Genomic DNA, 16,729 nt, shown 5'->3' on the forward strand with positions numbered 1-16,729 from the left:
CTTAGTAAAACCTTGGAAAGAGCAGTCGCCGCCCAGCTTCATCAACATCTGTCCAACCATGAGCTCTAGGAACCCCTACAGTCAGCCTACAGAGCACATAAAAGCACAGAGACCGCCCTCCTCAAGATCACTAATGACCTCCTTCTCGCTGCTGACTCCGGACAAATCAGTATTTTCATCCTCCTCGACCTCTCTGCGGCCTTTGACACCGTTTCTCATACAGTCCTCCTGAAATGCCTCTCCGACAACCTTGGCATCACTGGCACAGCTCTGTCATGGTTTCAGTCCTATCTCTCAACCAGGTCTCAGTTTGTCAGCATCAGCGGCTCATCCTCCCCCCCGGCCCCAGTCAACCATGGTGTCCCCCAAGGCTCCGTGCTTGGTCCCCTACTTTTCACCATTTACATGCTCCCCCTTGGCCAGATCATACGTCACTTCGGTCTCAATTTCCACTGCTACGCTGATGACACTCAGCTCTATCTCAGCACCTCACCATCTGCCCAGCTCCCTCCACAGTCTCTGGTCAATTGTCTCCATGCCATAAAAACCTGGATGACAGCAAATCTACTCAAACTCAACAGTAAGAAGACTGAGCTCATGGTTGTGGCCCCCAAGGCACTGCTCCGGAAGGTTGGGGATCTCCTCCTCCACATTGACGGCTGTTCCATCTCCCCGTCTCCCGAAGTCCGTAACCTGGGTGTCATCCTTGACTCAACTCTCTCATTTCAGTCACATATCAAATCCGTCACCAAGTCTGCCTTCTATCACCTCAGGAACATCTCCCATCTACGACCATCACTCTCCGATTCCGTGGCCGAGACCCTCATCCATGCATTCGTCTTCTCCCGGTTGGACTACTGCAACGGAGTCCTGTTCAGGGTTCCCATTAAAGCCCTGGACAGGCTCCAGTATGTGCAGAACTCGGCTGCCAGGGTGCTCACTCACACCAAGCCCTGGCAGCACATCACCCCCACCCTCATCCACCTCCACTGGCTCCCAGTCAAACACCGTATCACATATAAACTCCTTCTTCTGACCTACAAATGCCTCCATGCCCTCGCCCCCCAATACCTTTCTGACCTTCTCCGCCACCACACTCCATCCCGGAAGCTCCGATCGTCTGGACAGGATCTCCTCTCTACCCCCCGCACCAGGTTACGGACTTTCGGTGACAGAGCTTTCAGTGTAGCATCCCCCACCCTCTGGAACTCTCTCCCCCCCGAAATCCGCAGCGCCCCAACCTTGGACACTTTCAAAAAAGCCCTCAAAACGCACCTTTTCACCAAGGCTTTCCCCACTATATAGTTAGTTTGATCGGTTTATTTTTATTTTTCCGCTACTTGCTTGCCCCCCCCTCCCTGACCTGTCTGCCTCTTTTCCCCTACTCCCCCCCCCCTGCCCGACTTGTGAAGCGACCTTGGGTTTCGTGAAAGGCGCTATATAAATATTATGTATTATTATTATTATAAGTAATCATCTTGAAATATGACATTAATAATTGTAATACATACACACCTTATTGTGAGGTTGATTTCACATACACTACTACTTAGACATTAGCTTGTCTACATACTTGAGCATAGCCAATTTAAATTAACCTTAGTGATGCATACAGTTCCTACATAATATATCTCTCTAAGTTACAAGGATGACCTTATTTTATTAACCTCAAACAGAAGCTGTTTGTTCAACAGTTTTATCCCACTTTACACTTAACACTTCTCTATTTCGTTTTAACGTTTATATATACAGTCTATGATTTTAACTTGGAGGCTACGATTAGCATCGTTAGCACCGATGTAGCTACCACTCGCTTACACGCTAACCCAAGCCTTAACATTCATTACGTCAATTAAAATCTTTAACACATAAATAAAGCACTCGAATTTCACTCACCGCAAAACCGCATTCATGCACCGTCCGTTTAAACCGCAGAGCGAGTCACAATAGCCCGATATATAAGCATGAAGAACAAACAACCACGGCCGGGGGCAAGTTGTGTTTCCTGGATGAACTGACCAGGCAGAGTCCCTGTAGCTAGCTTCACGGAGCAGCTAGCAGAGACAAGAAGCTAGCAGTAGCAGTCACTTGACAGAGCGGTCACTCAATGTGACCACGCCCTAATTGTTGCTAAAACTTTAAGACCTAATATAAATAAAAGGGTTGTGTTAGAAAACAATTCACTCACAGATCCATAATCATGAAGGTGGAATCTAACTATATCGATAATAACATGTATGGAGCTTGTTAAATATGTTCTTTATTCTCGCGTCCAGGAGAGAAGCTTTAAAATTAGACTAAATGGAGTCTGGGAAGATTCAAATGGGATACTTTAATTAAAAAAGGCGTGGTAGTGTTACAGACAGAATATTGTTCAGGCAGAAAACAGCTGTGATCTGGCTCTCATGAGCAAGAGAACAGGGGGAATCCCTCGTCCGGTGCTGTTATATATATCCTCTGCTGGCTCCTCCCCGCCAGCCGGCTCGCCTAGTCTCTAATGTCCGTTGTTGCATTTAAACAGAGGATTGGTACTTTTCACATTCAATATATGCTTAACACGCCTTTTCTCCTCATATTCTCTTTCATCACTTTTCATGTAACACATTCTAAACGCTGTAATCAATACTCTAAAATATACAGAAAATACTTCACGGCTGGTTTGGTTTCCGGTCATTCCGGATGTTCTCACATGCTACTCTCGTCTGTAAACAATATTGTATTCAAATAAACTGTACCTTCATTTAATATTCAGCATGGTAGTATCTCGACATCTATAGTTGTAGTGTTAAATCAGTAGGTTTCGGTTTGCACCACTCCATGTCATTTCGCTACTAAATTCACCTCTTTAGGAAAACGTATATTAGCCACATGCTAAATACTAACCGGAGATGAAGGATTTTCAGAATAAAAGCTTAACTGGTTGTGCACAAGAGTTTCTGTTTTTTTTCAGTATAAAACAGCATTTTAACTGATGGCATGTTTAAACTAAATTATTCCATAAAACATTGATTTTAATTTCTAACAAGCCAGGGGTAGAAACATTTTTTTTTTCTGCTGTAAAATTGGGCATTTTAACATGGGGGTCTATGGAAATTGCTCCTTTCTGCAGTCATCGCCTATCGGCCAATATATGGACTGCAGTATGTAGCACTTCTCTATTGGCGTCCCGGCTCTTCCCCAGAGTTTGCCGCTTTGTTACAATACGTAACCCCTGTTATATCTTACACAGGCTCCACCCTCTACTGGACTCTAAGGATACAGTGGGTGGAGTCCTGATGGATAATTGCCCTGTCGTTCAACAACATCGACCCATCACACTGCCCCTGACCGGGCTTTGGTTAACAGCCACCACACCCTAACTTCCTCTCATCCGGTTGTGACCGTGGAGAAGTCAGGGCCGCAGCTTGGATAGAGCACACTCACAGCTCGTGTAGAGTGTGCATGGAAAATGGCTCTGTATGGAGCTTACTGCGCACCATTTTCCCCGAGTCCCTAAGGAGCATGGGAAAAAAACAAGTGCACTATGTCCCAGGGGGGGGGGGTCAGATACCCCCAGTGGGGAAGGCTCTCCCCGCCTGTCCATAGGCATGTGAAAAAGCACTCGCAGAGCCATCCTGTCAGGCGTTTCTTGGACAGAGCTTTACCGGCCACACCATCCCCAAAGCACACAAACAGCTGTTCAGTGCGCCTAATGGAAGCCTGTGCGCTCTACATAACATGCCAGCGCACACACCGGCCAGAGGAGGTGCAATTTAGCCTCCCTGTCCTCAATATGGGGTGGAAGACTAAAGCCGCCCAGCTGTATAGCCCTCGACCTGAATGAACTCTTCAGATTCTTGGGAACAAAGGAGGGGTTCGGTCTGAGTGTCGCCCTGCTACGGTCACCCCGGATCAAAAGGCAACTTGGGTGTACCGACAGAGTGGTCAGCTCGGACACTCTCTTGGCCGAAGTCAGGGCATGCAGTAAAGCTGTTTTCAATGACAGTGCTTTCAGGGAGGAGAGCCCCAGAGGCTCAAATGGTTCTGTGACCAGAACCTCGAGCACCAACGGCAGATCCCATTGCCTCAGGCGCTGTCTCCTGACCCCCTGCAAAAACCGCGTCATAAGCGGCTGACTGAAGGCTGACCTGCCGTCAAATCCCTCATGGCAGGACGAAATGGCTGCTGCATACACTTTGATTGTGGAATGAGCAAGCCCCGTGTCCACCAGTAACTGTAAGTAGGACAGAATAGAGCCCAGCGTACAAGATAGGGGCTCTAGACTCCCCTCTTCACACCATCGCTGGAATCCCAACCACTTCATCCTGTAATAGGCTGTGGTGGATCCCGCGCTTGCTGTCTGGATAGTCTGAATAACTTTGTCAGACAGTCCTCCCTGTCTCAGCCTGTCCCTCTCAGGAGCCAAGCCTGGAGAGGTTGGCCCAGAAAGGGTAACGCCCCTATTGCACCCGCTTCCTGATACAGCGCCCCCCAGACCTGAGGAATCGCCCACGGCTGGCCCACCATCATCTGTGTCACCTCTGCACACCACGGCACCACGCGGTGACAAGGATGACTGACAGACGTTTTCGTCTCACCCTCTCTGATACGAGGAGTGAAGCAGGCAGGACCCAAACGCAGATCACACTGATAATTCCTTTATTTCAAGGGCTAATATCAAACATGGACAAACAAAACACTCCACGGTGAACTAGGTCACAAACAAAAGACGAACCAACACTGAACACAGGAAGAGACAAGACTATATACAGGGAGGGGTAATCACAAGACGAGAAACAGCCAGGCAGGGGAGGAGAAACACAAGGGCCACAGGTGAACACAATCAGACAACTAGAAACACCAGGGAAACTAACGACACGAGGAAAAACACAGGGAAAAGGACCAGACAATAACCCAGGAGGAAAACATGACAGGGAGAACAGCAAAACACCCAAACCTAGACATAGAAACGTGAAATGACATGAGAATCGTGACAGAACCCCCTCCTCAAGGGACGGATTCTAGACGTCCCTAAACACCAAAAAAAAAAAAAAGATCCAACAACGTCCAGCAGGGTGGGTGGAGGGGGTCCGGAGGACGGGCCTTGGCTGACAGCCCAGGGCATGGCAGAGGACCAGGAAGGGGTCTCGGGCGGACGGCCCGGGGGCAAGGCAGAGTTCGAGGAGGGGGTCTCGGGCGGATGGCCCGGGGGCAAGGCAGAGTTCGAGGAGGGGGTCTCGGGCGGACGGCCCGGGGGCAAAGTGAAATTTGAGTACTTATTTATGTGTTAATGATTTTAATCAGCTACGTACTGAATGTTAAGGCTTGCTAATAGTAGCCTCCAAGTTAAAATCATAGACTATGTTTATAAAGGTTAAAACGAAATAGACAAGTGTTAAGTGGGATAATACTGTACAACAAATGGCTTCTGTTTGAGGTTGATAAAATAAGGTCATCCTCGTCATCTTCCTCCTCGAAAAAACCGGGGCCGCCCGGCCCGCTGGAATGGTGAATGTGAATGGCACCTCCCCGGCCACATCCTGTTCCTCTATCTGCACCACCTCGAGGTCCACCTGGTCCACCTGGTCCTCCGCCTCCGGCGAGACATAATGAGCCTGGAAGTGCTCCAGACGGTGCTGGCACCTGAGCCGTGGAAGCATTCGGCAGGCATTGCAGGCCGGGGAATGGTTCACGCCGTCCGCGGCATGGTCAGGCCCTAAACACTTGAAACAAAAGCGGTGGGGATCGGCGCCCGTGATTAAGCCAGGGCATGTAGGACAGGGCCGGGGCTCAAGGAGTGGTGAATCCATGACAGGTATACTTTATTTCTAATTTCTTTCACGTTATTTGCTCAGTTGTTTATCCTGCTCGCTGAAGAGAAAAGGATGACAGGAGGCGTGGCCGCCCTATATACTGTGGGCCTGCACGCGTATTCAGGTAGGCCCGCCCCGATTGGCCGGCTACATTTATGTATCTCAGTATGTGAATGCTCGCATAGCATGGCTAAGAGTAGTACCCATAGAGTCCAGTAGAGATCGGAGCATATATTGGCCGATAGGGACTGACTGCAGAAAGGAGCAATTTCCATAGACCCCCATGTTAAAATGCCCAACTTTACAGCAGAAAAAAACATGTTTCTACCCATGGATGCAATAAATATTATTATGAATATAGTTAGATTCCACCTTCATGATTATGGATCTGTGAGTGAATTGTTTTCTAACACGACCCTTTTAATTATATTAGGTCTTAACGTTTTTGCATAAATTAGGGCGTGGTCACATTGAGTGACGGCTCTGTGAAGTGACTGCTGCTGTTAGCTTCTTGTTTCTCTGCTAGCTGCTCCGTGAAGCTACAGGCACTCTGCCTGTTCTGCTCATCCAGGGACCACAACTTGCCCCCGGCCGTGCTTGTTTGTTCTTCATGCTTATATATCGGACTATTGTGACTCGCTCTGCGGTTGAAACAGACAGTGCATGAATGCGGTTTCGCGGTAAGTGAAATTTGAGTACTTATTTATGTGTTAATGATTTTAATCAGCTACGTACTGAATGTTAAGGCTTGGGTTAGCGTGTAAGCGAGTGGTAGCTACATCGGTGCTAACGATGCTAATAGTAGCCTCCAAGTTAAAATCATAGACTATGTTTATAAAGGTTAAAACGAAATAGACAAGTGTTAAGTGGGATAATACTGTACAACAAATGGCTTCTGTTTGAGGTTGATAAAATAAGGTCATCCTTGTAACTTAGAGAGATGATTATTAGATAGGTAGGAACTGTATGCATCGCTAAGGTTAATTTAAATTGGCTATGCTCAAGTATGTAGACAAGTTAATGTCGAAGTAGTGTATGTGAAATCAACCTCACAATAAGATATGTGTATATTAAAAATTATTAATGTCATATTTCAAGATGATTACTTAGATATTACAATATGGTTGGTTGAGCTGGAGTCCATTATTGAGCTTACACGTTAACATCACAGTCATCTGAAGAACAAACCCAAACCTTGTTGTTTTTATGAATTGCATTACCAAATGGGTATCAAATAAACAGTAAGCATTGGTAACACAACTTCCAAAGTTACAGTAGAATAAAAAGGACCCTGACTCGGACAATACACAATCCAACATGTTCAACAGAAGAGAATCAGTTATATTGTTTGTACACATGGTACTTTACATAATATATCTGTTTGTTTAAGGTGTCCAGGTGATGCAGACAGGCTGGACCAGAGAGTGAGAGACAGAACTGGACTCCTCACAGCAGTGAACTTCAGCTCAGGTACAAATACTCTTTTTTTCATACTGTACAAAGAATCAAGAAAGATATTGGTTTAAATGAATGAAGTATTGACTTTAATACACTGATATACATTCCATTAAACAATACTAGATCAACTACACACCAGTGAAGCTGAGGGTTTTTTCCATGCAAAAGGTTACATTTAGATGTTAACAAGCAATGTGATTTTGTCAGCTTTCTAATTTAATGTATTAAAGGCAAAGATATTTAACACATAGTGAGAACTGCTACTATTTATCCCTCAATATTGTCTTTAAAAAACATGGTAAAAGTTATTCTTTCAGTGAGACAACAGAGCAAGCTTCTACAGTTGCACTACGTTTTGATAACAGTTCAATATTATTTTGATAACATATATTTCAATGTTGATGAACTTCATACTGTTCATTCATAATCTGATTGTCTTTGTAGCTCACTGTTGAAATAAAAAAAAAACATTACAATTACAAAATAATTATATCTACAGCCCCTAAACACACAAACACACCGCTTTCATAAATAACACACTTGTTCTGCAATAATATTTTTTTATTTTTATGTTTCCTGTCATTTTTGTTAGGAAAGGACATGCCTGAAAGACACAACATTTTCTCCTTCTCTGAGGGTCAAGAAGAACATCCAAGAGGAACATTAAAAGCTGATGTTGAGATTTTAAGACCAGTACACTAAGAAACTACTTTTTATTGTAAAAACAGTCAGCTGATCGAATGCACCTATTTCCACATCTACACTCCATCAGCTGATTATTTCTATTTGCCTCGCTTTATGAGCTTCACATCACTTGTGCCTTGTACCGCAGAGTTTGCAACGTCACAAATAAATAGGGTCAATCTTCAATCAGATGTGAATGTGTAATCTAACATTTTCAGTAAGAATAATGGACAAAAGGAGTGCAAATACAAATACAATTTATTGAAATGTGAACCAAAAGTTAATCAAATGTTTTAAATAAAAAGCACATATGGACAGAAGGTGTAAACCTATTAAATGTATAAGTAAACACATTTAGTCAAATAAAGTGACAGACTAGGCTTGTGCAGTTGGTATCAGCTTTGCCCAGCATCACACAGAGGTTTCTCCCTGAACTCTCTGCAGCTTTCTGGACACCACGCTGTCTCAATCTGTCCACACTGAATATGAGAGGGGGGAAATGAAAATAACAAATGCTTTAGACAATAAGAAACATAAAGTTGACTGTTGAGTTGCTCAGTTTTTTTAGATTGTCAATACTATTACTGTATAACTAATATATCAGGTTAAGAGGCACATTCAAATAAAGATTGGTCTTTAAATACATGTTGTCTTTTGAATTGTTTGTCTAAAGTCAAGGATCTAGAACTGGTACTTAGTTTTAATGATACAGTCTGGTTATTATGCTGTTTGGAGGAGGCCTCACAGGTAAGAGCACAAACTAGCTACCATCACATGTACCTTAGCTTGACTTAAATGTATTAAACGTATAATTAAGTGATATCAAAAGGGGGATTTTAAGATTCTGAAGTATTATGCTAAAAACTCAATAACTTAGATTATTAGTGCGAATGCTGTTTACAGCATTCCACTCTAGTTCTTCAAATCTTTATTCTTCCCCTTATTTCAGCCAATACTTTGGCACTCCATAACTTCAGCTTATTTTCAGCTACAGAAACCATTCAAATATTAAACTATTCAGCCTGTTCAGGAATCAATGGGAAACCTTCAACTTTTTCAAAATATATTTCAAACTTTTTGAAATATTCAGCTTTTCAACTCTTTTTTTAATATTTCATACCTTTTGAAATATTCAGCTTTTTAAACTATTTGTTTAACTTTGAAGTCAATGGGAGATGCCTTCAAATCCACTTTTGCTACACTTTGCGCCAAATGCTTCTCCTTCCACATAATTTCAGGTAGACACTTCATTCCAACTTTCAAATGATCACAAGACCGTCCGCTATTCAATTCCTATTCAGATTTTTGACATCTTTTAAACTTTTTGAGATATTGAATTTAGTTTGGAGCTTGGTAGAGAGGCCTTTCTTCAGATTTTAACATTAGAGTTGATGGAGCAGCTTGTCTAGAGGGCTTTGATCTCAAAACAGAGTGGAGCAGTGCTTAAAATTCCCCCTAAAAAATGTTTTAAACTTGCCATAATTCCCAAACCCTACACTCCTCAGACATATTTTTTAATGAAAAACTTAGGAAAACCTCTCCTAGGTTGTGAAATAAAAAAATATTTAGAAAAAATCTTGAGGGCATGAAGAGACAAAAAGTCCAGCTAGCTCCCAATTGATTCCCATGTTAAGAACATCCGGATCTTTCTTCAGAACAGAGTGAAGTGCACTTTAGACAAACTGCTCTCCTCTTCACATTTACCACACAAAATCCAAAAAAACAACATATTTCAGTTCATTGGGGTTCCCTGATGCTCAAGAACTGGTAATTTTTTTTGATTGGAGCCATATTTTTTGAACAGGTGGCAAAATTGTCAGATATACTCCTCAATGCATTCTTATGGGACTCAGTGCTGCAGTTGGTTGTCATGGCGTTGCTGGGCAGATTGGAGCCACACACACACACACACACACACACACACACACACACACACACACACACACACACACACACACACACACACACACACACACACACACACACACACACACACACACACACACACACACACACACACACACACACACACACACACACACACACACACACACACACACACACACGCGCGCACACTCTCTCTCTCTCTCTCTCTCTCACACACACACACACATACAGACACACACACACACACACACACACACACACACACACACTCTCTATCCCCCTCACACACACACAGACACACAAACACACACACACACACACACACACACACACACACACACACACACACACACACACACACACACACACACACACACACACACACACACACACACACACACACACACACACTCTCTATCCCCCTCACACACACACACACACAGACACACAAACACACACACACACACACACACACACACACACACACACACACACACACACACAGACAGACACACTCTCTCTCTCATACAGACGGAATCTCTCTCTCTCACACACAGACACACTCTCTCTCTCACATTTGTACGGAAAACACTGGTTCAGCAAGGCAGCTGCGCTCCTCATTTCGACCACGAGATAGACAATCAAATGCATCTTCAGACAGTTTCAACAGTCCAATGACTGCCTCCCCACCAAACTGTACTTCTGCAGTTCAACCTTTTGCCTCATCACTTGGGTGTGGAGCGTCATTCACTCAAACTCCTGCCTTGATCTACCAAAGCAGTATCTCACCCTACCACAGCAGCACATCAGTGAACAGTTATTCTACTCAACTGCCAGTATGCTCGCTGGAAAGCTACCCTTCCAGCAGTCAGCCTTCTACATCATCATTTGGAGGAACAACTTCTGTTGATCCAGCTCCGGGCAGCACTCCAGCAAGCCACTGTCCTGTGTTACCCTCTACCTCAACACACCACCAATCAGCAATCTATGATAGCTACCTTACAATAATGTCTGCATTGTCTGACGAGTCTTCTGATGAGGAATTGAACCAGGCTATACTAGCAAGCCTGCAGAGTTAAAGGTTAGTACCAAAAAGATCTCGGAGGGCTTTCAAAAACACTGGTCGGTGTACACAAAGCACATGTCAACACTGTTTTTTTAAATTACTCACTGTCGGAGGGTAGACACAGTTCCGCACTGTAGGTTTAACCATGTGGTATTAAATAATGATAAATTACATCAAGATTTATGACAAAATGTATGACATTATGTGCGGATATTTGAATCCCCTGTGCGTTAGAGCTCTATTGTTGTCCAAAAACTATTAAAAACACAGTAAGTCACACCGCTCCACTGAGTTGCACATTCCTTCATCCCTGGTGAGAGCGACTACTTTAGTTTGTTTAGAAATGGCTCCTCAAGACTAATAACAGCAATAAGATTGTTACTCTCAAGAGAGAGGTTACTTGAATGGCAGATGCCACTGAGCATTCTCAGGAACGCAGTTTAGTTTGCAAGCTTATGCTACATATCACCACCTATTGACTTTCTACTATACTAGTATACTTTGTACGTAACAATTATGTACTGAAGTTCAAAATTGTCAATGACCATGAACAACACACACACATAATGCCACCTGCTCAAAACTAGTGTGTGTGCCCTGACTTTTATTTATCTTGTTAGTTCCAGGATGGCTACGGGATGTTTGGTGCCGGTGAGAGATATTTTCCAAGATCTTGCAACAAAAATAAATCATCAGAAGAAAGGCAAGTTCAACATCAACCGATCCACAGTCCTGGATGGAGCCATCAGGGGTTTAAAAGAGGGACATACGATCCATGTCACACTTTTTTCTGTCAGGTTTTCTGATGATATGGGAGTATCTGAAGAGGCTGTGGACTTGGGTGGACCAAGAAGAGAGTTTCTAAGACTTCTAATGGAAGCTTTGCCCAAATCTCCAATGTTTGAGGGAGAAGAAGGCAAACTGAACTTGGCCTTTGACAGTAGTGGTATGTATTGATTGTAATCTCACATGATAAACTCCAGATAACCATTTATTACATGTATGTCACTGTTTTATATGATCTTGCAGGCATTTTTTAAGTCTCTATACGCATGCATTGTCAAATATATAATAATTGTCATTTCTTCTAGCCATGAGAGAGGACCGGTACTTTATTGCAGGCAGGGCCATTGCCGTAAGCCTTGTACATGGCGGTTCTCCCGCAGGCTTTCTGTCCCCAACTCTCTTCTCTTGCCTTGTTGATGGCCCAGAATTGGCTAAGCCAGTGTTGGAAGATGTTGCGGATATTGACCTGCACGAAAAAATTAAGAGGGTAATTTATTTTCCTCATTTTTAGACTATGTTGTGCTGTAAGTGTGTCTCTTTCTACACTAGTAGCTAGTGCAGAGGGGAATATGTTCAAATGTTGGCGCTTTCAAATGTTGTTTTTTTGTATGTATTGGAAGGTCACGGAGGGTAAATCATTGGAAGATCTGCTAGCAACAACAGAACTACTTGAGGAGTATTTGGCCAATGCTGGCTGCCTGAGGCCGCTGCGGAGGTTGGAAGACAAGAATCTGCTTGTAGATGACATCCTGATGTTCCAAGTGATACACAGAGTGCGTGGTCCTTTTGAGAGGTACATTTTTATCCTCAGTTTTTTGCCTCTCCAATAAGGAATTGAAACCCATGAAGATTGCATTGTGTTCAAGGTTTTCTGTCGGCCATTTCTGTTGAAGTGTATGCGGTAATTTCCCGACTAAACCGCACCGTATATAAGCCACATGACAGTATTATGTTACATCATCGTGTCACATAGGCTAAAACTAAATGCCAGGTGGTTGTGGTGCGAGCGCTTCTAGCCATTTAAAAGTTGTTGTACAAAGTAGTTGTGGGCTTGGGTTGTGTGTTAGAGCAAAAATACTGTAAACCCTCCCCGCACGCGTACATACACACATATATTTTTCTCCTGTTTGAACAGCATCTAAGCAAGTCATTTTTCCTTGCCATGACGTTTAAAAAGGACTACATGTGAAGATGTAAAAGCTTCTTTAGTTCAAACTTAAGTCGCCAATCAAAACACTTTAAAAAGCAAGTGTGATTTTTACTCAGATTTCGGGATGGACTGAGAACACTTGGTGTGCTGGACAAAATCCAAGCTCACCCGGAGAGTTTTCGCCCCCTTCTATGCTGGTCTCCTACAAACCTCACAGCTGACCTGCTTGACAGCCTCTTCACCATCCGCCTATCAACAGTTGGCAGCAATAGAAGGAGTGCTGAAGAAGTTGTTGTTCCTTTCTGGAGAGACTACCTAACAGATGCAGAAGGTTAATGTATAATTGTTTAAAGCGTTTCTTGTATGAACTGAAATATCTCCTCGCTTGTAATTAACAATGCACTGCATCTTGACATTGTATCAGTTAAGTGCAGTGTTTTTTTTGTTTGTTTGTGTTCTTTCTAATTTCCGATGTATTGACTTTTCTCTAGATCAAGAGGGAACACAGAAGCTGAGGACAATTCTTGCCTTTGCCACTGGAGCCAATACTGTTCCACCAATTGGCTTTGATCCACCACCTTCAATTGAATTTCTTCACCAAAATTATGACTCAGGAACCACTTCTAAACTTCCCATTGCAAACACCTGCATCAACTGTTTGAAGTTGCCACTGCATAGCTCTTACATAGACTTCCAGGAAAATATGGACTTTGCACTGGGAAATACCCAGGGTTTCGGCATAGCTTAATTCATGGGCAGGCCTCCATCTCAGTATTCTGTTTAAAGGTCAAGTTCACACTCAAATAAATACATTTTAGTTCAAAAAATCCCAAACAGTTATTGACACGTTTTTATTGTGGATATCATTCCACAGTGTTTTGCTGGGAACATCTTTTAAAGTACAGTTCAGATTTTGAGAAAGTTCAATAAAGGCAAATTCAACTTTATTGAGTAAACTTCAATTGGCTTTAGAACTTGGCTCTGTATTTTTAGCCAGGATTAGGTTGCCAGTCATTTTGCAATCAAAGTTTTAAAAAGAAAAAGGTTTTATAAAGATGTACAATTGTTAGGTTACTGTTTAGGTTCATGGTTGCAGTTTTCTTCCAATTAATGGATCCTTGCTGTGTATAGGATGTTAAGACCTTTATGTGCATTAGTGAGCTCAAACCTCCATGTCTAAGAATTTCCAGCCATATGTCTTACTTTAAATGTTCAAATAAATTGTTACCAAAAGTAGTGAAACACGTGTGAATTGAAACCACATTTTATTAAAGCTTTTGGCTCTGGAGAACTTAATAAATTGACTGAAGTATTAATTATTTTAACATTTGATGTCCTTTGTCAAATACAATGATACAGCATCAGTGGAATATGTGAGAAGTCAGTAGGAGCACAAGAAGCAACACAAAATCAGCACACCATAGAACAGAAGAGGACAAAAGCTGAACTTTTTTTCCCATTACTCCACTGAAATAAACGCTTTTTCTTTTTAAGCAGTGTATGTTAAAACTGACAATATGTTTAAGTGTCTGTGAAATAGATTGTCGGTGTGTTTTGCTTTGCTTTACACTACTAAAGGCCGTACATATCCTGTGTGGACCTTTTCTATTGATGTGAATGTGCTCTTAAATAGGCCTATCTGTCGAGGGGGGTTTTGTTTCTTTTTGGTACGCCATTTGGTTCTAAGATTTTAGGTATGCCTCTCTTCAAGAAAGTACACAAGGTTGCAAAACAAATATATACCATGATTCCCATCATCTTCAAATGGATCAAAAGTCTGCTGAAGTGTATCCATTGTTGGGTCACTGATGGTAAGGTTAATAGATGGAACAACAACAACATTGTTAGTCTGTAACTCTGGGAGTGGTCTGTTGTCATCAACACCAAAGCCACTGTCTATATCATAAATACCATTCATACTTGGGTTATGCGTTCCTGCATTGTTGACTATGCCTCTTTGCCACAGCTGAAGAGGAGTTTGCCCCCGTTCTGTTGAAAGACCATGGTTATTCCACTGGTTCTGAAACTCAGTGGCAGCCCTTTGAACCCGTGGCAAATAAATATAGTGAAGACAAAATATATGGAGCTCATTAAGTGAATCTAATACACTGTGCTCCTCCATAAAGTTGAAAAGATTAACAAAATGAAATGAGACTACTCGATTTACCTCTGCCCATAATCTCTCAATTATTTGGTTGTGCACTGACCTGCCAGTAATTACACTATGTCTGTTTAATCCTCTTCTGTAAAGCATGAAACGGGCAACACCTGTGTTTTCCAGTCCATGATCACATCTCACCCTGGACAGTAGTCCAAAGTTCTGAACACCGTCAATGAATAGTGACAACACACTAGAGGCTCTGTTGTTGTCAAGACAACCAAGGTATATGATGGTTCGACTGAAACCATCAACACAGCTGTGGAACACCATTCTCCATCTCACAAGCTTGTGGTTTCCATCTATGTGCCTAAAAGAAATTAAAATCAGAGTAAATCATGAGTGGGAAAACTATAACTTGGCCAAGGTTAGATATGCATAAATAATTTAAAACTAAGAGAAACAATTCTTAATAATGACCTCTTGTGCTTTTGATGCTTAGTCCATTTTGCTGTACACTCAAAGCTGTGAATGCAGGAATTATACTTGTAATCAAGGGTTTACTTTTTACATTTACTTTCACTCAAATAAAGGATATAAGTACTTAAGGATTGTAAGAAACTGACAACTGAGTTTGTGCTACTTGATTCAACCAAAGTTGTTCTATTGGGAATTTACTCACCATAATTGATTGGGGGTTGGAACACTGTCAATTCGTCGACGTATTGCATGGCGTCTTCTGAACGACCGTCCAATGGGGTCAACGTCTTGCAGACTCTGTCTAACACACCACCTTTGAATGCGCAACCCACGTGACCTCAAGCTCCCATGCACATATCGTTCACCTGCATTTGTGGTGCGCTGAAGAATTTCACCAACAACTCTGTTCAAGTTGTCATTGGATAGTGTTGCATATGTCAGTGGCTGAACGCCAAGCTGCTGTCTATGCCTGTAGAGAGTCCGACAGCTTACCCACTAAGCATGTTGCAATGCTTTGCCAGTTCATTCCAAGGGATACCAAATGAGATATTTGCTCTCCTGAAATGCTGTATCGAGGTCTGCCTTGATGTCTAGTCATGACAGGTGGAGGCAACAGTGCTAAACTATTCTCAGACCTGGTTCTTTGTCTGGTTTCATAAGCTAATATAATAAGGATATATAATAAGGATAGACCAGCTATCCAGGCCAGTCTGTATAGATTTTCCAAGGGGTACAAATGCTGCTGCTGGAGTAGGCCTACTGACTGGAAGTAGAGCTGATATCATGTCTACCATCCTCTTAAAATACTCTGTCCAACAATATCAGTCTCATGAAGAAAGGTGTTTTAACGCTTATTCAAAATAGCAGAGATTAGAGAAACTTGTTCTCAGGAGGGGACATTGACAGAGGATTAATCAAAAAGTACACAGTACTTCATAGTATTTGTGGGAGTAGTTTCACTAGTCCAATAGTGTCAATCTCACGAAGAACTAATGACAACAAAAAAAATCTGTTTTTCCCTCATCAAACTTAGCAGAAGTGGCTTGATTTTGTTCTCAGGAGCGCGGGGACTTTGACAGAGGATTTCAACAACAACGAAAAACACACTAGAAGTAGGCTACTTCATTGTGGTAGTAGGTGTAAGACTACTGAGTCCAGCAGTATCAATATCATTAAGAACTAATGGTAAAATTGTCTTTGTATCACTCATCAAAGATAGCAGAAAACATGCATTATGTAGGCTACTAGAGGACTTTGACAGAGTATTTCTCACAAAGTACACAGTAAAAGTACTTCAATGTATTGTTAGTAGCAGTCAAACTAGTACC

The 16,729-nt window shown here is 42.6% G+C and overlaps 2 protein-coding genes across 2 annotated transcripts in view; one reads left to right on the forward strand and one right to left on the reverse strand.

The window, feature by feature from the left end:
- Nucleotides 1–7,862: 7,862 nt before the first annotated feature.
- LOC307030925 (uncharacterized protein) overlaps nucleotides 7,863–16,729 on the reverse strand; it is a 17,388-nt gene continuing 8,521 nt past the window's right edge. The window contains exon 4 of the mRNA XM_079667562.1: nucleotides 7,863–8,413. Coding sequence (XP_079523688.1) covers nucleotides 8,293–8,413 — 121 coding nt within the window. The 3' untranslated portion in view covers nucleotides 7,863–8,292. The remainder of the gene's footprint in view (nucleotides 8,414–16,729) is intronic.
- LOC307034534 (G2/M phase-specific E3 ubiquitin-protein ligase-like) lies at nucleotides 11,698–13,779 on the forward strand (the record flags this gene model as incomplete). Its single annotated transcript, XM_079673360.1, has 5 exons — nucleotides 11,698–11,833; nucleotides 12,054–12,160; nucleotides 12,294–12,466; nucleotides 12,940–13,154; nucleotides 13,315–13,779. The coding sequence occupies 5 exons, from the start codon at nucleotides 11,698–11,700 to the stop codon at nucleotides 13,569–13,571; spliced, it is 888 nt and encodes a 295-aa protein (XP_079529486.1). The 3' UTR covers nucleotides 13,572–13,779.

This window comes from Notothenia rossii (assembly GCF_949606895.1).
Source record: "Notothenia rossii genome assembly, chromosome: 3".
Classification (NCBI taxonomy): Eukaryota; Metazoa; Chordata; class Actinopteri; order Perciformes; family Nototheniidae; genus Notothenia; species Notothenia rossii.